This window comes from Triticum aestivum, chromosome 5D (assembly GCF_018294505.1).
Source record: "Triticum aestivum cultivar Chinese Spring chromosome 5D, IWGSC CS RefSeq v2.1, whole genome shotgun sequence".
NCBI lineage: Eukaryota > Viridiplantae > Streptophyta > Magnoliopsida > Poales > Poaceae > Triticum > Triticum aestivum.
Window position 1 is genome coordinate 373,347,959 of NC_057808.1, and position 23,619 is coordinate 373,371,577.

The window sequence follows — 23,619 nt, forward strand, 5'->3', positions numbered from 1 at the left end:
CAGCGTGGCGGCGGAATTGGGGCCGAAGTGGACCAGCGCGGCGACATGCTCTGATATCTCACATTGTATCTATCATTGTATTTCTGAGATTGTGATGCATCACAATTCCTTTTAAGCATTATGGTTGGGTACATGCTCTGCTCCAAGGTTGTAATCGGTAACAAACTTAGTGGCTATGTTGGCCATGATTTTAGAAACCCAAATATCTGAGATTTTCAGTTCCTACCTTTGAAGCTTGCTATTGTGATATTTGTTCTGTCATACCCTTTGAGCTTCTTGGTTTTCATTTCTTCTAACCTACAGGATATATGGTGGTATTCTAAACATATTTCAAGGCATGAAGTCTGAACATTCCATAGTACAACAGACGGGCGCAGCAACGCGGGCCATCGATGATCTAGTGTATAGTATTAAAGCAACCTAGTTCTGAATTTTAGGCAGGCTGTGGATTCACATACATATTATATATGTAATGATGTGTAAGCCAGATGGCTCGCTCCTGTGATATGAATGTGATCCCTATTCCTCGTAATACATTAGAAAATCCCTAAAAAATCTCAAAAGATCCATGGATTCTATGCATCACGGGTACAAGGGTACACAGGATATTTCAGTTTCTGACTCGTTAGTATGTCATGCATTAATAAACACATATACTGGTGCCTTCTCTCACTTTTCAACGATACCACATTTGCCCATGAAATTATGATGATTCAAGTACATTAAGAAATGGATATATAGGATACGTTAAGACTTTTTTTTGGGTGCAGTACAGATATCCAAACTGCCAGTAAGTGTGTGTACACTGATGCTTGTAAAAGACACACTAGTTATGACCCTCCAGAACTGCTCCCAACTGTTGTCATCTTTTTCAAATGCAATACATGCTATATTAATTTGTGTTTTCTTGGAAGAGGAGATTGAGAAAAAAAATCATAACCGGTAAGAAATATGAATCACCCATAACTTGGTCTAAATAAGTCTAGATATCAACTCCGGCAAGCCAGATCCTGCTCCTTGCACACATTGCTGAAATAAGCAGCCTACGCAACTTTCCAGAAGAGGTTGAAGCAGTGACAGTACTTATTCAATGATGCAACATAAACTCATTGGGAAGTATCAAAACAATCTTATACTTAAGCGACACAGATCCAAAGTGAAAGTAAGCAGATTGTACCTATATTTCAATCAATTCTGCTTCTCCATTTCAATTTTGATTCAAGGTTGAAGAACTTCAATCCAGATATCACCAAGTCTGCAGTGACCTTCTTCAGGTGCTCGTTCAGCATATCCTCGTAAACAATAAAATCAGCCTCTGAAATAATATCCCTATCTCTCATAACAGAGAACACCTCTCTGGCTCCAGTTGAAGTTGCGTACTTGCAGAATCCATAGATGACAGCAGAGAAGATAAGTTCTTCTATTAAATAACCTAACTCAATCATCTCAACCACCACTTTCATGACCTTCTCCGGGTCTTTTGACCGGCAAGCTTCAATAACAGTTAAGGTGTACTTGAATTCCATTGGCCCATTCTCTACATTTCCAAGACAATCTGATACAAGTGAAACAGCTGCATTTATGTCTCCAATCTTGCATAGCCCTTTCACGAGCGAACGATAGGCTGAAAGACTTGGTATCCATTCAGCCTTCATCATTGAGTTGTAGCATGAGCAAGCCTCTTCAATATTTCCTTCATCCACAAAACATGGAATCATAAGACTATATGTACATGATTCTGGCTCGCAGTCATCTGAAGCTTTCATTTCCTCAAACAGTAATAATGCTTTCTTCCTCTCCTTGATCTTGAGCAGATTCTCAATAAGAATGTTATAAATGTTAACACTGCAATACCCTTTTTGTCTCAAAGTCTTGAACAATTCCACGGCCTTCAATTCCCTACCGCCCTTGCATGCAAAGAGCCTCAAGAAGTCTGCTAAAAATTCTACGGCAGGCAAGCTCAGCTCAACCAATTTGTCAACCAATCCAAAAAAATTAACCATCTCACCCTTATCAGCATAGCAAACTAGTAACTGTGAAACAGTCTCAGAGCTTGGCACTAGCTCCTCCTGAAGGACAATCTGAAACATCTGATGTGCCTTATCCTCCCGACCTATACCACACAGACCGCCAATGAGTATGTTGTATGTTTTGAGGTCAGCGCGGTAGCCAGCATCCACCATCTCCTTCAAAATTCTACAGCCATCCCCAACCCTCCCAGCAGCAACATACCCATCGACGAGTGACGCATACACGATCCGGTGAACCAACAACCCCTTTTTCCTCATCCCCTCAAACAGTTTAGCTGCTTTCTCTACCATCCCAGCGTTGCATAGCCCCTCAACCATTGTAGCATATGCCATTGTATCTGGCTCCACACCATCTCTCCCCATCTCCTCCCACACTCTGATGCAAGCCTCCATGTGCCCCCTGCGCACCATCGTCTTGACCAGCGCAGTGTACACAAACACGTCCGGCCGGCACACCTCATCACGCATCCTCCCAATCATCTCTAGGATCCTCTCCGCCATCCCTTCCTGGCCCAGCGCACGCACGATGATTGCAAATGTGACCGGCATAGGCCTGATGCCACTTTCTGCCATTTCATCGAACAGCTTGAGCGCATCCTCAACATGCCCTGCCGCAGTCAAGGCGCCGAGGACACGGTTGCAAACGTGGACCTGCGGCTGGACAGAGAAGTCATGTCGAAACCGGCGGAGCGTGTAGAGCGCACGGAGGGGGCGGCGTGCAGCGGTGTGAAGCCGGATGAGGAGTGTGAGCTGAGGGTGAGAGACGGGCTTGCCGTGGGAGCGAATGAGGTCGGGAAGCTGATCGGCGGCAGCAGGGAGGCCTGCAGCGGAGAGGAGGGAGGCGAGAGCGTGAAACGCGGGGAAGCAGTGTCGGAAGCCCTTCTGGCGGCCGGCCCAGTGGAAGAAGGGGAGGGCGAGCGGGGGAGGTGGTGGCGGGTGCGCACTGAGGACCTCAGCCACGAGGGTGGGTGGTACGCGGCGGAGCTTGGACAGGTCGGCGACGACGGGAGGGCCCCAGCGCTGGTGCCGGCGGAGGGCGTCGAGCAAGAATCGCGCGAGCGGGGAGAGACGGCGGGAAGAGGCGGATGTGGAATGCGACGGACTCGGTGGCGAGCGAGGAGAGTGCGATGGGGAGGAGGGGTCCCAGTCAGGGAGGTGGAAAGGGGCGGTGGTTGCGGCGGGCGAAGGGGAGCGGGTGGAGCAGGGTCCAGGAGAGGTGGCGCGGAGGTGGGTGATGAGACCGCCATGGACGGTGGGGCGGTACGGGGACGCGCGGCGGCGGCCATGGTAGATTGTGTGCCTGCGGCGGCTGTCAGCCGGACCGGGAGGGGATAACGGAGAGGTCATTCTCAGTGTGCGGTGGCACGCCGCAGCGCCGTCGCGAGGAGCATGAGCAGAGGAAGCCGGCGTAGAGGGGAGAAATGCGAGCGAGCGAGTCTGCCCTGGGCGGCATCTGCTCCGGCACATCCAACGCCCGGCGGGACTTCATGATTGGAAAACGTTTGGAGCCGGCAGTCCGGTCGAACGCCACGCTGGCTCACGCGTCACGAAACAACCACCCCGCGCGAGACACGTCTACAGGATAGGTTCCGCGCGACTATTCCTCTTTTTCTTTCATCTCCGGCCGTCGTGGCTCTGCTCCTCCACAGTCTTCCTGATGCGGAGCATCCTACGCACATCATCATGGCAAGAGTCCGTTTGGCAAGTGACACGTGCGACCTCTACTTCACATACATAAAGGTGAATCATCTTCTTTACACGTGCTCACTTGACCCCTTCGAGGATGGTATACTACTTGACACCCCTCTCATGTGCATGCATAGGTATTATCGGAACACTACGGACGACGAGGAGGAGTGCGAGCGCAAGTGTACAACTACACCATCCGCGAGGGAAGCGTGGAAGAGAAGACGGAAGAAAGGAGAAGAAGACGGAGCGGCTGCTGGAGCCAGGACGGACATCTGGACCGCCGTCCGGATCATCCGGACCTTCCCCCGGATCGTCCGGATAAGTGCGTCGAAGACACCCGAAGGCTTCCACCGAAGCCGGATCATCCGGGACCCCGTCCGGATCATCCGGACCCTCGACGCCCGGATCATCCGGGACCCGTCCGGATCATCCGGACCCCCGACGCCCGGATCATCTGGGACCCCGTCCGGATCATCCGGCTTTGCCTGCGCGCATGACTTGGGTCGAGGCCCGTGTACCCATTCGCCCCCTCACTTACCCCTTCGCCTCTTGGACTATAAATAGACCTCCTCCACCTTCTTTCTAGGGTTAGCAAAGTGATAGCTCATTTGTATGTGAGCTTTGCTCCTACCTACCTCTACTCTTGAGAGAGAGAGAGAGAGACTACCACTCCCATGGAGTTCAAGCCCTTCATGTGAGCATGTGAGAAGATCCTACGGGATATCATCAAGACCCCAACTCCTCCAAGGATTGGGATGAACTTTGCCTTGTATCTTTCCCTTTGTTGCTCATGTACCTTGTGGATCTTGTGTGTTTGATTGTCTAGTGGATGTGTGATTGGACATGTTCTTGAGTGTTTCCCCTTGTGATTTCTCTCCGCTCTTCCCCGTGTTCATCGTGTTCTTCGAGGGAGCCCACTCCAATCGTGAAAGATCGGCCTACACCGGGTTAGCCCCGTATCATATGGTATCAGAGCCAGGTTAATCACGAATTTGCAGTTCCCCCACCGTTTTCTAGCCTTCTTTTGCTTGATTTCGTCCTAAATTTCGAAAATCCCCACCAAAAATAGCCCCAATTTTTTTTGTGATTTGTTGGTTTGATGAAGTTTTGTTGATTTTGATCCATGGATTTGCTTGGTTTCGAGTGGATCTGGCATCTCCCCAAGTTTCCCCACCTTCCATCCACGAAATCTTCGTAATTTTGCCTCTGAAATCACCCCATTTCCGCCAAAAAATTCGTCACCGAGAGGAAATCCCGAGTAGTTTGACCTGCCCGGATCATCCGGACACCTCCCGGATCAGCTGGACCCTCTCCCGGACGTCCGGATAACCCACGCACCCGAACAACAGAACCTGAGCTAACGAACCTGGATCATCCGGAAGTACTCCCGGATCATCCGGACCTGACCCGGATCAGCCGGACCCCCTCCCGGATGTCCGGGTATCCCTGAAACTGACACGGCTGAAAACTTGTTTCGGCCATAACTAATTCATCCGAAGTCCGATTTTGACGTTCTTTAGCTCGTTTTGAAGCTATTGACATCCTCCATTCCACAAAAATACCACCACCATCATTTGACTACATCAATTTTTCTGAAATTTGGCAAGTTTGCCTAGGGCCACCACCATATCATCTGCATTACCATCACCAACTTCCGTAACCTAACCCATTTTTGTTCGCCATCGCATTCGTGGTTGTTTGAGTAGTGATTCGAGTCTCCTAAGGTGTTTCGGCTATTTAGGGACAGTTGCTTCTTCATCAACCGCCACCACTTCCGCTTCCGCATAACCTTTTCCACCAATACTTCCGCAACCACCACCGCATCCCCGCTACCACCATTTGACTTTTGTCCTTGAGATTTTGAGGTGTGGTTTTTCCGTTTCCTAAGGTGTTTCGTCCAATTAGGAATGGGTCGACATCGACAACACCGCCTCTCATCATCGACACAGACAGTAACTTCGGCGACATCATTGTATATTCCCCTTGTAATTGCATTGATAACCCCTGGCCCATTTTGTGTCACTTGCCTATCGAGACTAGCCATTGAGTATTGACGGCAGTGTTACTTGTGCACATTAGTGATCCGCACCTTCCATTGCATACATACCACATCATATTGGTATCATCATATCATCCCTTGTGTCACAAGATTGTTCCCGTGTATACACAATTGCTATCTTGGTTTGTGCATTTCGCATTGTGGCCATATCAAAAGAAAAAATAATAATAAGCTTTAAGTAAAGAAAAAGAGTGAACAAAGAGCTTGTAAGCAATAGCCATAGCATCGTACCACATTGCATATAAGATTGTCATATCCGATCATCTTGAGAAACACCGGGAACGATACATACATAACATACTTGGGACAGAAAGTTGCTACATTTTGCATCTTATAGGTTGTGCACAAGTGTCGTATCCGTCTATTGAGCAATCGTGCTAGCGTCTCTCTTGAGTTGTGTAACACGAGCGTTTTCCGTGGATTCCACATTTTGTGCTCATTCCTTGGTTGCACGACCCCATTTATCTATCCGTGTGTGTGTTTCCGTGTGCCATTCTTTGCTATTGGTCTACTTGTTACACTTGCGAATTTGTGAATCTCTTTCAACATTATTGAATCTTGCTAACATTTTGCATTAAATTTTGTGCCACTATCCTCACCGAGCTACTCCATAAGCTTTACTTGATAGGTGTGAGTGAACAAGTCCGGTATCAATTCAACTATTCTTTCATCTCACATTGAGTGAAACGGGATACATCCTCAACTTTGGGAAAAGGTAACTTGGTATTGTTTATCTCATTTCCTACTCACCTCTACTCAAGTCTTGTGATGGATAGGCAAGGCATTTCACCCTCGCCCTACAACAACGACGACGAGTTCGATGCCATGAACAACAACTTCGACGCCAAGATGCAAGCTCAAATGGAGGAAATCAAAGCCCTCATCAAGTCCTACAAGAGATCTTCCTCATCTTCGAGAAGACGCTCAAGTGCACGTGCTTCCGAGCTACCATCTCCGGCAAGGTCACATCGGCATCGACACCACCACCAACAAGAACGTGAAGGTCAAGAGCTCAAGACCAACAACCGCTCAACGACTTCACCATCACCCTTGGCATCTTCGCCAAGTGACTTCAAGGCATATTCGCCTACGGACATACGGCATCTTCTCCAACAAGCACCCCAAGACGACGCTCAAAAGAAGCTCCCCAAGCTCAAGTTCGCGACTTCCACGAGCTACTACGACCTCGACACCAACCACGAGATTCCTTTCTATGGGACTCAAGAACCCGAGGAGTATCTCGAGTGGGAGCACCTAATGGACGACTACCTCAAGCTACATCAAGTCCCTCCCGAAGATCAAGTGAAGTGCACCACAAGAAACTTCCACGACTACGCGTCGACATGGTGGCTTCACACACTTTCGGAGCACTACGACATGAGTTGGCCCAAGACGAAGAGAGCTTTGCGGCGAGAGTTTGTGCCTCCAACCTACACGGAACAACTTCTACGCCAATTGGAGAATACCATCCAAGGATCCAAGTCCATCGCATGTACTTCAAGGAGATGAAGAATGCCTTGCGACGAGCCGGCGTGGACGAACCCATTTCGATGAAGTTCCACTTCATGATGGGATTGCACAACGACATCTCCAAGACGATCTTCTTCGAGAACTACAAGTCCCTCGACGACGACTACATTGGTGCTCTCAAGGCGGGACAAGAACTCATGAAGGCCAAGGCTTCTCCACCCCAAGCTCACTTCGCGACGACCAAGCTCCATGAGAACGAGCATGAGGATAGCACCACCAAGATGTCCAAGCCCGACGAGCTCCAAGACGATGCTCCCAAGTTCGACTTCATCGCCATCCCTCTTTGTGGCATTGATGATGCCGAGTCTACTTCGACTCTTTTTCAAGATGGTGCGGTGATGAGTATGACTACAGAGACCCTCAAGGACCAAGCTTTGGAGGCGAGCGACATGGTGATGAGCAAGGATGATGCTTCCATCTTAGGAGGCAAGAGTGATGATGTGCCATCTTCGGCCTTCATCCACGGCGACGGTGACGAGATGGTTGAGCATGGTATTTTCCCTTCGACCACGACGACGTATGATGACTTGAGTGACTTGTGCCACCATATTGAGAGTGAGAGTGACTTCACCACTAGCCACATATATGATGTGTTGCCCCAATTCCCATGTGAGGAGAGCCACAATCCCCACCACTTGAGTGAGATGAGTGACTCCATCATATGTGACTTTGAGTGCACCTATTTTGAGGGAGTGAGTGAACCACCACATAGAGAGAGTGTGATAGTTGATAGGGCATGTGAGGCCACTAGTTGATAGTGTGATATGTTTGTATGTAAATTATCAGTTATGTGGTACTTATATTACCGTGTTATTTATACAAAAATTACCGGGGTATGTTTTCAATAACTCCCTCCACCCTCCTTGTTAAAGTTACCATAATGTTTGTATGTAAGTTATAAAGTCTGCGGAGCGTAAATTATTATGTTATTTACAAATAATAGTGACGTTATCTTTTTCAATAAAAAAATTCCGGGCCAAAATTACCATGGGATTTGTGTTTAAGTTATCGGATCTGCGGTACATATATTACCATGCTATTTACACATAAAAAAAGTTCTCAATTAAGAAACATACACAAAATGTTATCACGGTGTTTCTACGTAAGTTATCAAATCTGTAATGCATAAATTACGATGTGAAAAGTGAACATCCCTTAATCACCTAATTGTTTTTTGAACTTTTCTTGCCGTTATTACGGTGTCAACCTCAAAAATTAAAAAAGAGTAGTCAATCTTTCAAAAAAAAGGAAACACAAATTACGGTGTGATTGAAAATAATAATTCTTCACACTAGAAAATAGCATTAATTTTCATCCACGCGATGAAAATTGATCTCAACTCCAAACTGGTACCAATATTGCGGTGTATCTAGCCAAGGAACAACTAAGTTCCCCACCACACAACACAGATGCAACAATCCCTAATATTATTTGTCCTATCTGGACCGAGATCCAGTGACTTGCCTCTAGCAAGTCGTGTTGTAATATGCCCTTTTTTATCTGCCATCCAATATAGATCCAATGCACGAGATTGTTCGAAAACAAACTAGCGCACACCTACGGACTTAGCAGAAGCAAGAAAACAACTGCAACATGGGACTTGAACGTCTCCTAATTTCTGACTTTTACAAGTGCTAGTAATAACAAACAAACAGCAAAGCACTAGAATATCTCAAATTGCAAATTTTCACAACACACTTGCACGCTTAATAGCAAGAAACGGCCATCCAAGCATTGGACCCTCTTTAAAGTGCAAATTGTGTACAACATAACAGAACAACAAAAGCACTGGAACTTATCCAAACTGCATTTTTAGAGCCTCACTTACAGGCTTAACAAGAACACAATAAACAATTTATAACACTGGAATTCTAGCACATAACAGCAGTAACAAAGCACCGGAACCTCTCCAAAATTGAACATTTTTGTAGTACTTAACACTGAAATTTTAGCACATAACACTGGATATGTGTAGAACTAACATAGTTTTTTTGTACCAACAAGTGGTACAACTGAACAATAAATTGAAGTACTTAATATACCAGGCTAGTCTAATTGTACACTTTATAAGTTTGTAGCAGCACCAAATATGAATAGGCTACAATTTCTTGTAAGAAATGAACAAAAAAGCTGCAAAGAAGCAACAACAGTGTTGGCATCTCTTGACAACACATTTCCCTTCAAATTTTCTTAAGAGACAACCAGGCAATACAGAACTAAATGGGCAAGGGACAACTGAACTGAACGGGCAAGGGATGCACAGCACACTCCTGTGATGCGGTGGCGCCGGGTCTCGTCCATCCTGTACAACGACGCAACAGGCTCCTCACTTTGCTAGGATCCATCAACCTTCAGAACTCCATTTTTTGGTCAATTCAGCTTGTTTACACCTCCCAACTACATAATTTCTTGGAGCCTCACACCCCCTGGTCCGCCCCTGGAGGAGGTGTTGCAATCACGGGCTTCGAGGATGACGACTAGGCAGCGACGGACGCCAGGGAGGCCACAGAGGTCGCGGTCGTTGGGGCGGAGGGGGTCCAGTGGATGGGTTGTGTTTCCGGCGGCAGCTTGCTCGGATCCATGGGCGGCGCCATGGGAGCTCCCGTGAGCAGAGAGAAAGAGATGATAGAGAGGAGGGAAGGAAGGAAGATGAAGGGAAAAGGACGGAGCAAGGGCCGGCGCTGCGGTTTGGCTTGTCGGCGGCGGCTCGCTGGAGGAGGATGCGGCGAGGTGGGCTCGGACTTGACGGCAGGGAGGAGGAATCAGAGGAAGACACCGTTGGCTGGGGACTTGGTGCGGGGGAGGAATACGGGAGGAAGACTTATGCGTGCGATGCCGATCGAAGGGACACCGAGTGGTGTGGCAGTTTTGCAGAAACGATTACGGTTGTCATATACATATTTCATTATTTAATTACTAAATTATTTTCATATGGGGTGTAGATACACCTAGAAACCAAACGTCCGCGTCCAGCATGTGAGGTACCATACTTGCGTCATTTCCATGTGCGAAAACCTCATCGTAAAATCACGGGAAAGGGCCAAGAAAAACCTAGTACGACATAAAATTGGAACAAAAATTCAGATCCTAACTCTGGACGTAGATTTTAGAAACAAATGTGGTCGGGCTCGTTGCTGGATTTCAACCTGGCTGCGTGTGCAAGGACAAATCCAAGTCTCCAAAACCGCCCGAAGGGATAGGGATAGGAATAGGATACCCTAGAATGGATCCCAGGGTCAGACATTAGGCCAACTTCACCGCGCGACCTCAAACGGACGTCCGTTTTGTCCGGATTCTGTTCGTTTGGGTAGGGCGATGGGGTCGTGTCCGGACCTGTCCTGGGATGCGGTGACCGTGCGCCCAGCGTGCGGACGCATCCCGGCCGCATCCTGTCCGCGTACATTTTTCTTTGCAAGTCCTTAACTTCTTTTCATCATTCATTTTCGGTACATGAAGAATACATCATCATATTTTGACTAGTAAAGCAAGACCAAAAAAAATAAGAACAACAAGAATACATTTTGGAAGATACCCAACTTTCATAAATGCTCCCTTGAGTTGGGTTAGGGCCTTCTCGATGCACTCATTGTTGATCTGTGGAGGAGGCTTGATCTGGCATCCTCCTTTCTTCTTCAAGCCAGAAGTCGATGTTGCTTCCTCACACCTAGTCTCGTGTCTAGCCTCTAATCTAGCAACAAATGCACTTGTCTCATCTACAGCCTCTATGCTAGCTAAAAGTGCACGAACATGTACTAAATTTCGCTCTATCAATATATCGATGTACTCTTCTTTCCAATACCAAAACTTGCATCCATGCTACACAATAAAATTTGTAGTTAGCACAACTAGTCAAAATTAGAGCACAAACCGAAGCTAAAAAGAGCACATACCCCATCGTTTAAGCACTTGATGAACACCCATCCGGGATGTTCCGGCGTTGTAGACACGCGGCGCACGACCATCCTTGGGCAGTGGTCGCACTTAATGAGTGGCAACGGTGCGCCGGCGAGCTTTTGGGCAAGCACCGAGCCCAGCCGACCGCCATTCGTTTATCTGCCGGCGGACCACCGACGGTGCAGATCCGAGCGGCTAGAGGAGGAGCCACTGCCTGCATGTGGCCTTGCGGCCCTGCCAGGGCCTTCCGGCGAGGTGCCCGGCCAGTCCATGGCGCGGCCCGGCCTCCCACAGCCGGGCGACCTCAAGACCGACCGGATCCGCCCCAAATCCGGCCGGCGGGTGCGCAAACCAGGTGGCCATGGTTGGGTCGAGGGGCGGCGCCGAGGGGAAGGGGCTGGGCGAGCGCGCGTCCGAACTGCACGGCTGCAATGGCGGTGGCGACGGCGGCAGCGAGGGAAGAGTGGAGGGGGTGCGATCGGAGGAAGGAAGGGGGGCGGATAGAAAAAGGCCCGCCCTGTGCCACCGACGGGCGGGCCAGGGGAGGACACGCGCAGACGACCCGCGCGTCCGCGTGATGTCCGTTTCACCTCAAAAGCGGCGCAAACTTGGGCCGCTGATGGGTCGAAAGCGGACACAAAACAGACAAAAGTCCGTTTGCTCCCGCGCGCTGGGCCGCCTCGTTTGTCCGTTTTACCCCAAACGGACGGGGGCGGACAGGATAGGGTCTTGGGCGGTGGAGTTGGCGTTAGAATCCCATCCATGAGCCGATCACACAAGGCAGTGCGATCTCTGCAGCCTGCGGTACATGTGCCGGACGCCGGAGCATGTGAGAGGCGGCAGGCAGGGGCAGAGCAGAGCCGGTTTCTCTGTCCCCGTTGTCCGTCTCCGTCGCCGTCCTCGTCCTCGCTGATCCGGCCTTGCCTTGAATGGAGACGGCAGTACAACTCTGAATTTCCCGCCTCATCTGCTCGCTCCGGCCCCGCCCAAAATCTGCTGACCCCCAGCATTCACGAGCATCTCATGCCTGTCCGTTGTAGGATCACGAAAACCTTGGTGCTAGCCGTAATTACCAGATCTCTATCTCTGTCTGCAACGCTTTGGTACAGTTACACAGCAGGGCGCCGGGAGCAGGCGTACCACCACTGAAACATGAATTCGCCCTGGCTGGCTCGGTATGCAGAGGCCAGGCCATTGATTAATGTACGTATGTCGTATGGTCCACCATACTACCACCAGTGAATGAAAACTCTAATGAGACGCATCCAAGTACTAGGTACTCCTCCATTAACAACTCCCTCCTGCATTTCATCTCGTTTCATTCAATATATTTCCTGCTTGTGCACAGGGTACAATCCATGCCCCGACTCCCCTTGCGAGCATACCACCATCATTGGCGTTTTTTGGTTTTCGAAACGGGCATCATCATTGGCGTTGCTACAACCTGCAACCGGTCTTGGTCTTCTTTCCTTGGCAGCTCTCATCTTCTGGGGCCTTGCCTGCCTTTTGATGTCATCTCCCCACACGATCTGTTTTTCTCCCCTGCTTTTGCCATCTCCCCCACTCGGTCTCCTCCATTTCCAAGGCAGATAGCGGTGGGAGTAGTACTTGACAGTTCAAACGGCCACCGACTCCCAAAGTTTCTTTACTTGTACTATCTCCTTGACTGCTTGGGAGCTGGGACAAGATCATAGGGGTAGGAGGGGGGCTACCATCCCTTCCATGGTTTGGAAGAAGAAGACTATCAAAAGTTGACCATTTTTTTACGGCCCTACAAGCTCTCCTGTCGGCCGGGGCAGGTGTTCTTGGAGCCCGAGCAGCTCTGCCGTAACAGAATCACAATGCTAATGGCACCGTCAGATTCTTGAAGGCCTTTGCAGGTAATTAGCTTGCTCAATGTGTGCCTATTTGGTTCGGAGGTTCTTGCAAAGTCCATGTTTTGTTTCTTCCTTTTTCTTTACACTGCATGTTCTTGCCCTCAATCCATACATGTTCGTTTCGTTCCTGATGGAATTTGACTCCTGCTGTGTTTTCTGTGTGGATTTCTGACAGGAAAAGGAGGACCAGATTCCTATGAAGTTCTTGCACTGAGATCTCCAACAGATTAAATTTGTTGACCAATGGAAGGGGGAGAGCAAAAAGTTTCATCATTTCCTGATGTGCCGCCCAAGGACGACATCCCCGCCGCCGCCAAGTCCCTCACCATCAAGACCACCGCCAATGCCGGCGGCTCCGACTGGCCGAGCCCCGCCTCGCCCTACCTCGGCTCGCCGTCGCCGCCGTCCTCCGCCTTCGTCTCCGCGCTGCAGTCGCCCTACATCTCCCCTCGGATCGCCGAGCCTCCTCCTCCTCCTAATCCGCCGCACCGAGAAACCAGGGCCTCCCGGACCCCCGCGCTGCCCTCGCCGGCGTCCCGCGGCGGCGCCGAGTTCCGGTCGGAGGACACGGACGCGCCGACGAGCGCCTCCCGCACGCCGCCGTCGGAGCGCGGCTACGACTCCCGGTCCCAGGGCACCGACCCGCGCCGCCGGTCCTCCGACGGCGGCGGGCCCGCGCCGCGCGTCTCCTTCTCCTTCCCCGTGCCGCGCGTCTCGCTCACGCGGGGCGCCGTCGCGTCGCCCATGTCCAACGGCAAGCTCCGGAGCTGCGACGTCTACATCGGCTTCCACGGCCAGGGTGCCCCCCTCGCCAGGTTCTGCAGGTGGCTCAAGGCAGAGCTCGAGCTGCAAGGAATCGCCGCGTTCACGGCCGACCGGGCCAGGTACTCCGGCGCGCACAGCCATGAGATCGCAGACCGCATCATCTGTTCGGCGGCTTTCGGCATCGTGGTGGTCACCACGTCTGGCTTCCTCAACCCGTTCGTCCTCGAGGAGATCCGGTTCTTTGCTCAGAAGAGGAACCTGGTGCCCATCCTGTTCGACACCAGGGCGTCGGACATCGCCGGGCTGTTTGACGGCAAGCCTGAAGATAAGGAGGGCATGGAAGCGTTTGAGGGGCTGATGCGGTGCCATGAGCTGAAGCTCGAGACAGATGAGAGCAGCTGGAGGAGGTGTGTGTCGACGGCGGTCACCGTGCTGCAGTCGAAGCTTGGCCGGGGTACGATTGCCGAAAAGGAGAGCGAGGGAACCGAGGGTTTGCCATTTCCGCGGAACCGGCATTTCATTGGAAGGGAGAAAGAGCTTGCAGAGATCGAGGGAATGTGCTTCGGTTGCGCCGGGGAAGTCGAAGATGTGGAGTGCCCAGGGGGCAGCACCATGCTTAATTGTGTGTCCAGTGGTGTGTCAGATGGAGGATTTGCCGATGAGGACAGTGACAGGGTGAGGACAAGCAGTGGCAGGTTTGGCAGCTTGGAGTTGCACAAGTGCAAGCGGCCTGTGTTGGAGGCATCGGTTGATCCGGCGATCGATCTGTCGGCTGCGAAAGGGATCGGTCTTCTGAAGCAGAGATCAAAGCTCAGGAAGTCGAGATTCAGGTGCAACAGCAAGGATCATGGCAATGGCAATGTGGTCTGCATCAATGGCATTTCAGGCATTGGCAAGACGGAGCTGGCATTGGAGTTTGCGTACCGGTACTCACAGCGGTACAAGATGGTGTTGTGGATTGGAGGCGAGGCGAGGTACTTGAGACAGAACATACTGAATTTATCAGGGTATTTGGGGCTGGATATCAGCGCCGAGGCTGAGAGGGAGCACGGCAGGATCAGGAGCTTTGAGGAGCAAGAGTTGGATGCTTTTCAAAGGGTGAAGAGAGAGCTTTTCAGGGATGTGCCCTACTTGCTCATAATCGATAACCTCGAGAGCGAGAGGGACTGGTGGGAAGGGAAGGACCTGCAGGATTTCATACCTAGAAACACTGGAGCAAGCCATGTCGTCGTGACAACACGGCTGCCGCATTTCATGAACCTTGAGCCAATTCATCTTCCGCAGCTCTCGTTTCATGATGCTATGGTCCTGATAAAGGGGAAAAAGAAGAAGGATTACCCTCCTGAGGAACTGGAAGTTCTGAAGAAATTCGACGAGCAGCTGGGGCGAGTGAGCTTCGGGCTGTGGCTTGTTGGTTCACTGTTGTCTGAGTTGATGATTGATCCTGGTATTCTTCTTGAGGCTGTCGAGCGGGTGTCGCTAAATGAGAACATGATTGTGTTCTGTTCTGGTGATGACAACTTATGGCAGAACAATTTGTTTCTGATCAAGGTGTTGGTCTTCTGCTTCGCATTGATGGACCAGGTGAAAGGAGGCAGCCTTGCCTTGAGGATGATCACAGTAGGTTCTTGGCTAGCTCCATCGCCCATGTCGTCGACCCTACTAGCTGCCATGGCCAGCAAGCTGCCAACAAAAGCCAATAGCATTCAGTTGTTGAGTGAATCACTTAAGGCAGCACTCTTGTGCGGCACACACTGCTTTCTACAGCCGCAGGCAAGGAAAGCTGAGGTGGAGTCGGCACACTTGCTAGTAAAACTTGGCTTGGCGCGAAAAACAACTCAGCGTCCAGGTTGCTGGATTCAGTTTCACCCGATCGTGCAGCTGTTCGGCAAGATCAGCGGCAGTTTGGCACCGGCATCCGCAGCAGTATCCGGTGTCATAAGGACTGGCAATATGTCTATCTATTCAGATCACATGTGGGCTAGTGCATTCCTTCTGTTTGGCTTCAAATCAGAGCCGCCTGTGGTTCAACTCAAGCCGGTCGACCTGGTGCTCTTCATCAAGAAGATAGCACTGCCCCTGGCAGTCCAAGCGTTCATGGCATTCTCGCGCTGCGGCTCCGCGCTGGAGTTGCTCAAGGTGTGCACCAACATCCTCGAGGATGCGGAGAAGTCGGTCGCGTCACGGATACAGGACCTGAAGCAGGGATCGCTGTGCTGGAAGAAGAAGCTGCGGACAGACAACCATGTCGACGAGTTCGTCTGGCATGAGATGGCACTGCTGAAAGCAACGCTGCTCGAGACGAGGGCGAAGCTGCTTGTGCGAGGCGGGTTGTTTGACAGCGGGGAGGAGCTGTGCAGGACCTGCATCAGCATCAGGACGGTCATGCTTGGCCACGACCATGCCCAGACATTGGCGGCTCAGGAGACGCTCGCAAAGGTGGTTCGATACAGGAGTAAAATCTGAGATGGCGCGGAACCGTGCGAGCTGTTCGACATAGGCAGTATCTAGATTTTGTATCTTGGTCTTTGCTGTGTCTGTGATTCACTACTCGACATTCCTTATCGCGACACTTTTTTTGTTAGATCACTGAGATAGCTAGTCTGATTATGAGATCATGTGTAACTTGACAACTTATTTAACCAACTTGCTGTGTACAGTCCGGTCTCCTAAATCTACCTATGAATTTTCTTTGATGAAATTCTGAGCATTTTATGGATGAATTATCTAATGACACATGTGACCTGGAGATGTTTTGTGCTACTCCATTGTTTTTTGCTGAAGATTTTACTCCTAGAAGATAATGTAACTCGAGTGAAGAATATTTAGCAAGGGATCTGTGATTTGTGACCCCTTGTGCAACTGATTGATGCAATGCAGCCTTGAGTCTTCCCTTGCAATTCTGATGCTGAATTTAGTCTGACATTTCACCAGCAAAGTTCTCCTGCACAGAGTAGCAGACATGATAAACAATTGAGAGCAAAAACTGCTTCTTCCTTATCGCAAACAATCTTGTCGGCATGCCGATTTTGTGAGATGGATGGGGAAACGAAGGTCGTTCTGCGTGATTAGCAGCAAGTTGAGGAATCTTGATCATGCATCAAGTCTGAACTACCCTCAGCTCTCTGCACTCACTGAAAATTCATGCTGGTTGGCAACAGACAGATCCAATGTTTCACACGCAGTGCATTCTCATCCAAGGTATAAATGCCATGCCATGCCATGCTTGCCTGGTTGCGCTGGGTGGGCGGCCATGGACGTGACCTTCGTGTGCTCGTCGGGCGAGGCGCCGTTCAAGATGGAGGTGGGCTTCTTCGACACCGTCCAGGACATCAAGCACAAGCTCCAGGAGCGCAACGGCTGGCCCGCCGCCGCCCTGTCCCTCTTCCACGACGGCGACGCGCTCGTGGACGACGACGGCGCCGGCGCCGCCGGCGTCACCGAGCGGTACGGCGTCGTGGAGGGCTCCGTCATCCACGTCGCCCTCGACGGCGACGACAGGCGGCCGCGTCAGGAGAAGAAGAGTGGGATCAGGAGGCCAAAGGCCAGGCGGGACGGCGTCGTCGCGCCGGCGCCGCTGCGGGTGACGGTGGTGTCGCGGTGCGGCGCGGGGCGCGTGGAGGTGGCGGTGCGCGCGCGCGGCGCTGTGTCGGCGCTGCGCCGGGAGCTGGAGCGGGGCGCGGCGTCCGGGTCCGGGTTCCCGCTGCCCGCGGACGGCGGCTACTTCTTCATACACGGGCAGAGCGTGATGGACGAGGCGCGGTCGTTCGAGTGGCACGGCGTGGCCGCCGGCGACGAGGTCGTCGTCTTCGAAGGCTCCGTCACCAGGCCCCCGGCGTGCTGAACGGGCGCCCGCCTGGACTGCAAATCTGTTAGCGCGGGAAGATTTTTTCAAACTTTGCTTTTGCATCAAACAACTTTACCCCAACACCAAAATTCGTAGCTTCAAACTACTAGGGCATTTTTTTTATCCTCTTGAGAAGATAAATGGTGATACTATTCAGCTGACGTCCACTGTCCTCCGGGAAGGGATGGCAAATCAAACGTTTTTTATGTCAATTTATATTGTCACAAGAATGACAAATTTAGCTAGCAAGCACGGCAAAATAATTTGCCATTTTCGACTAACAAAAATTGCCATGAATAACGTTCGCATTTACCATGCTCTCTAGCAAACGTTCGCGGGTTAAGCAGTCCAAGATAAAAAGGGAACAAAGCCACGACTATCTTTCTTCCAGTTTCAGTCGTCTTCACACTCGTTGTCGTCGACCCACCCGCCGCCGCAGGCTAAACCATCGTCCCACGGCCGGCCTCTAACCCACAGAGCGTTAGAACGGCAACCGATGTTTCTTAACTTCATCTGTTCCAAAATATGTGTCGTTCTTTTACTTTAAATTTGAACTAAAACAATGACACTTATTTTGAAACAATTTGAACTGAAGTCACAACATTTATTTTGAAACAAAGAGTACGAAAAAGCACCAGGTGTAGTGGTAGCACTTGACAACCATAGGAGCTGCTGCTAACCCTCATAACATGAGGGATTTTGATTGATTTAACGCACAGAGCGTTAGAATGGCAACCAATGTTTCTTTCAGAAGAAACCAACTCCGTCTGTTTCAAAATAAATGTCGTGGTTTTATTTCAAAGTTAGAACGGTTTGAACTAAAACCACGACACTTATTTTGTAACGGAGGGAGTACGAAAAAACACCAGGTGTAGTAGCAGCTCACCCTCATACCCTGAGGGGTTTTGATTGATTTAACCAATGCCCAATTGTCTTAGAAGCTATCCCTTTTCTTTCTGATTCCAAGCAACTGAAAGATATGAGAACCGTCCTCTGCATTCTCTGCTTACAAAAAATGCCCACGAGATTAAAAAAAAATGGTGACCAAGAGAAACTAGAACGAAGCTATGCATGCTGTAGCAATTCTACCATGTATACAGGCAAGCCGGAGCACATCTATCTTTCCTTTCTTTGCATCCTATTATTTACATCTGGGGACCAAAGGGGGGCCTGCCCATCATCTGTTGGTAAGCCGATGACGCTGCGAACCCGGACTGCTGGTCTGGCTCCGCCTTCATCTGCCCTTCCTGCATCATGAGCCCCGGGTAGCCCTGCATCATTGATGGAGGATGACGGGCGGCGGGCATCGGCGGCATCGACATGCCTGAAGGGGCCATCCCGAAGTGGAAGTTGCCTGCCGCTCCCAGATGGCCTCTCGGCGGGAGGCCGAAGGAACCGAAGGGAGTCGCGCCACCAAACTGAGGATAGCTGCCTTGCGCTTGTTCTTGCCTGCGGTGTGAGAGATTGGCCTGTGGCGCTGATGCTGGAGCACTGACGGAACCAGAGCCCGCGTTCCCGCTATTTCTGGCTGCTGGAACTTCATGGTTGTGCTTCCCCTCGTATGTCGTGATCACGGATTTCAGATCGTGCGACGCTCTCTCCACGTGCTTGCGCACCGAACAGCCCTGGTGGGTACATTTGTAGTAGCTCCTGCAGGTAGACAAGATGATGTTACATTTCAGGGTGAATGAATACCAAGAGTCTCAAACATTACACAAAATGATCAACTTGTGACTGAAACGTAAACGCCATTGAGCTGACCTTGGATTTGGGTTTCCTTTAACAACCTTCTGACCATACTTGCGCCAGCGATAACCATCGTCAAGGATGTCAACCTCGCTTGTTGTCTGAACCACAACACGAGGCTCCCGGACAGCTCTTGATGCTGCAGCCACCATGTCAATTGAACTGGTGGTGGTCGCAGTAGGAATAGTAACACTAGCTAAAGCATCCAGCTTCCTGAAAATAATCAGGCTCATCAATGAAAAGAAATATCATCATGGATGTGTTAAGTGGTTAAGTAGAGGGGGACACTAACCTTCTTTTGGATTCAGTCTCATCTTCACCTACATCACAGTCTAAAGAAATGGTGCCTTGTGTTGCTCTATCAATCTCATTGGACAGCGTTGACGAGACATCAGCTGCATCTTGGGACTCCATGATAGATGTATCACCATATGCAGATACAGGAGGGCCAGCAGCTGGTCTTCCCTCAACACCTTGCATATCTTGAATGCACTCACTTTTACCATTTTCCCACAAAGATGCAGTGTTGAGCCCTGTGTGCGAACCAGGTTTCTCTAGAACATGGACTTGTTGATCATTGATTTGCGACAAAGGGATACCTGAGCGGCGGTTTGGAGGCGGCAAAGGGTGATTGTGAGAACTCTTGTAGACTATCTCTGTTATCTGACCATCTTGAGAGCGTTCCACCTTTTTCTTGACAGGGCAATCGGGGTGTGTGCACTTGTAATAGCTCCTTGGATGCTCACTGCTCTTAACTTGCTTCTGTCCATATTTTCTCCAGTTATATCCATCTTCAGCTGGGTTGCTATTTGTGGCAGAAGAGTATTCCTCATTTTGGTCTCCCTCGTCATCTTCCTGTTCTTCAGAAGAGTGATTAACACTGAACACAGAGTCAGACGTCTTCGGTTTGACAATTGTTTCGTCGGCACTGTCCTTGACTGCAGTAAAGCTTGACTGAAGACTGGATCCCTGCTGATGAATATTTGACAACAACTGGTTTTGGTGGCTAACATTGTAACCCTGTATATAGCATTAAAAGAAAGGCATATAAATGCATAGAAAAGTGGGGCAATAAAAAGAAGTGAACAGTAGAAGGAAAACAATAGGTGCTTACAGTCAAGGATATTACCTTTTCCACATTTGAGTAACTTGTTGGCCCAGAGTGGGGTTGGAAGGAGAAAACATCGTTACTGAATGTGCTATCTGGTGGCATTGTTGAGTTAGCCTCTGAAGCAACGAACAGTTTGCCAGTGGTTGGTGAAGGCTGTGCCTGCAACAGATCATAATCATTTCAGACACATTGGTGAGCACATATGTATTTGAACATTTGTGAGTGTTGAATTAAGATTATCGAATTTTGAAGTCAAAACATAGAACCAAATTTACAACATTGCAAAATTCTAAACAGAGGTCAATTTTTGGACAGCAATATAGTGAATTAAATAACATTGTAATCACAGGTCTCTATACTGACAAAACCATCTGCTACAGCACATCAAATGTTTTCTGCAAAAACAAGACAATGATAAATGTTCTTAATATACTTCAGGAAAACTAAATGTCTGGTAAATGGAACTTTCATGCGTTTATTGGTAATTGCTAACTCAAAGTATAGTTTACCGCAACATCAATTAATTGGTACTTTCGTTTTGTACGCTGATCTGTTTTTATCCCCACGTACACACGATTAATTGTATTGAAATCTGAAACGGCACTGAGGGGAATCGAGGGAAGAGCGAACGCCCACGTCCAGCAGCCTTGTAAACGGACTGGCTTCCGTTGTCCTCCGGTTTATTAATCCCGGATGGAGGAAGTAATCATTGGTGGCATAGCACAATAGAAAACCAGTTATGAGAAGATGGCATACCATAGCATTGTAGAGAAAAACCGGTGACTCAAGAAGAGTAGTTGGACTAAGACCAGGTGGAATTGCTATGGGTGATCGAATAACTGTGGATGAACCCACACGAGATGTATCAATCTTGGGGATACTGAAACCAGCTCTGGAAGCCCTGCGCTCGGCCAGAGATCCCTGTGGGTTTGATTTCTGGTTAGCATGGAACAAATTTGGTTGCAGGGAAAAATCCTTTTGGGGTGTAGCTGTAGCTGTATCTGACTGAGCAGGCACTTGCTCCCTCAAATCCACAAGCTCTCCTCTCTTCTCTGATTGATCGTGGGGCTTGTTGCTCACATGTTCGCCGAAAAAATTGGAGAATTGACCAGAGCCGAAGTCTTCATTCAAGAAGCTTGACATGAGCGTTCTCGGGCTGGGTGTCGGGGGCATGGCCATCCAGTCCTCCATGAGGGATCCACGATCGCCGGTGCCGGCCATGTGAGCAAGAAATCTTCCTCAGCTGAAACAACAAGGTATACCACATTAGTACTTGGATGCTTGACAGTAAAATTAAGCAAAAGCTTCCTTTTCAGGATAGTACAACTTACAATAAATGCTGATCAGAATCACTAAGCACAGCAAATTACTCCAGATTCTAGGACATAAAGGGCAACCAATCATACATGTGCAGTACACACTACACAGACCAACACAATTCTATTTTTACAGGGCTACATCATGGCAACAGGTAGAGATGAACAAACAAACTCAGGGAAACTGAAACCTTCATTAAACCACTGAACTCATACGGAAATGCTGTAATTTTACAGGCATGGGCTCTGACTAGTTGCACAAGAAAACAGAGGACATATATTCGATATGAAATGGAGAACATGATTCCCTGAATCCCCGAACATGAATTCCCAGAGATGCAATTTCGATGTGAAATGGAAAGATTCCATAATAACTGAAATAAGAAGTTTTTCTTGAGAAACCATGACTGAAATGGGTAAAATTTTGAAACCAAGATGCAGAATTTACAGCCAACCCGTCTCGGTAATCATAAATAACTCCCAGGCAAGCAATTCCGGCGCCGAATCAGCCGCACGGTCGCAAGCGATAACAAGTAGACAAACAAACCCGGCGAAATAAAGGCAGACAAGAAAAGGAAGAAATGCCCAATCGGCACCTCCTCAGGTGGGCGGTACCTCCGATACCGGACGATTGATCCCTCTTCTCCTCCCCCAAAGTAGAAGGCGGATGGACGGAGTGGCGCGGAGGGGTTCAGATCATGTGTCCGCCGGTGACGGAGAAGAAACCTAAAAATTCCCTGCAGAGAGTGGTGAATTCCGGGCAGGGGTGTGGCCGTCTCGATCCTTTTTTCCCCGTCCCACCAACCAAGAAGGGAGGGAGGAGCCGCCGCGAACGGGGGGAAACAAAGATCTTGCCGGGCGCAGACGGACGAGGGTAGGTCTGCTCTGGACCGACTCCAGTGGCCAAGAACAACTCCCCGGCCCCTCCCGGAAAACGAGGAACACACCGAAAGAAGCAGAGGAGAGAGGGGGAGAGAGAGATTGTGGAGGTGCCCCCGCCTCGATTCCCAGCCCGCACCTGGGTTGGTTCTCCGCTCCGGGTGCCGCTACTTTTTTAAGGGGGATAGAGAAGAGAAGAGCGAAAGGCGGTTTGACCAAGGAGAAGGAGAAGGCGAAGAAGAAGGTGGGGTGGGGTGGGGTGGGAGGATGATTCCGTTGCTGCCACTATGCAGTCTGCTCCGCTCCAACTCAACTCTAATTGGCAAAAGCTGTCCTCGCTCCGATTTTTGTTTTGTTTGTTTTCTCTGCTCTAAATGAGAAGAGTTACTCTGCAAGTTTGTATTTTTGTCCTAGTGCTGCTGTGTATTGGCATGGATGGATGGGTGGTCGTTGGTGAATGACGTTTTATACGGTGGAGGCTTATTTTTGGGGCAGGGTTAATGCTATGCTTTTACCCTGCGATTAGTGGGAAACGGCTCCCTACTTTCGCTGCTTACCGATGGAAGAAAGCAAAGGGAACAGCCGTTGCGTCAACCATTTCTTGCGCAGCATCGGTGGAGACAAGAGGATAGGGGTTTGACTGGCCAGGTGTGAGAAGTTCTGATCTACTGGCCAAGATGCGAAAATTAGTTCGTGTCTTTTTGTCATGGCAAATCGCCGAGAAAAATCATCGCACACATGGCGCATACCATGGATAAATCACTTGCACCATGTATGCAACTATTAGCAGCATGTCGTGCGTGCGTGCAGGCGTGCGTGTGATCAGAAAACGATGTTTGTAACATGTCAAATGAATGTATGTGTGTAACATGAAAA

At 49.8% G+C, this 23,619-nt stretch overlaps 3 protein-coding genes across 3 annotated transcripts; 1 reads left to right on the forward strand and 2 right to left on the reverse strand.

Moving 5' to 3' along the window:
* Positions 1–943: 943 nt before the first annotated feature.
* LOC123121870 (pentatricopeptide repeat-containing protein At4g20740-like) lies at positions 944–3,514 on the reverse strand. Its single transcript, XM_044541958.1, has one exon. It carries the CDS (start codon positions 3,495–3,497, stop codon positions 1,185–1,187), a length of 2,313 nt encoding a protein of 770 aa, XP_044397893.1. The 5' UTR covers positions 3,498–3,514; the 3' UTR covers positions 944–1,184.
* An 8,933-nt stretch (positions 3,515–12,447) lies between these two features.
* LOC123121871 (uncharacterized) lies at positions 12,448–16,600 on the forward strand. The gene is made up of 2 exons (XM_044541959.1): positions 12,448–13,082; positions 13,255–16,600. Exon 2 carries the CDS (start codon positions 13,323–13,325, stop codon positions 16,308–16,310), a length of 2,988 nt encoding a protein of 995 aa, XP_044397894.1. The 5' UTR covers positions 12,448–13,082; positions 13,255–13,322; the 3' UTR covers positions 16,311–16,600.
* Positions 16,601–18,620: 2,020 nt separating this feature from the next.
* On the reverse strand, positions 18,621–22,998 carry LOC100192137 (probable WRKY transcription factor 2). Its single transcript, XM_044541960.1, has 6 exons — positions 22,480–22,998; positions 21,305–21,791; positions 20,567–20,707; positions 19,730–20,457; positions 19,453–19,650; positions 18,621–19,341 (listed from the first exon to the last, which is right to left on the reverse strand). Exons 2-6 carry the CDS (start codon positions 21,767–21,769, stop codon positions 18,837–18,839), a joined length of 2,037 nt encoding a protein of 678 aa, XP_044397895.1. The 5' UTR covers positions 21,770–21,791; positions 22,480–22,998; the 3' UTR covers positions 18,621–18,836.
* Positions 22,999–23,619: the final 621 nt, after the last annotated feature.

What these genes read in the sequence shown, in the direction of transcription:
- LOC100192137 (XM_044541960.1), bottom strand. Translation starts at nt 21,769, where the DNA reads ATGGCCGGCACCGGCGATCGTGGATCCCTCATGGAGGACTGGATGGCC. An exon ending in GTTACTCAAATGTGGAAAAG is followed by an intron (nt 20,458 to 20,566) that starts GTAATATCCTTG and finishes TGCTATATACAG; the next exon opens with GGTTACAATGTTAGCCACCA. An exon ending in GAGACTGAATCCAAAAGAAG is followed by an intron (nt 19,651 to 19,729) that starts GTTAGTGTCCCC and finishes GATTATTTTCAG; the next exon opens with GAAGCTGGATGCTTTAGCTA.
- LOC123121870 (XM_044541958.1), bottom strand. Translation starts at nt 3,497, where the DNA reads ATGTGCCGGAGCAGATGCCGCCCAGGGCAGACTCGCTCGCTCGCATTT.
- LOC123121871 (XM_044541959.1), top strand. Translation starts at nt 13,323, where the DNA reads ATGGAAGGGGGAGAGCAAAAAGTTTCATCATTTCCTGATGTGCCGCCC.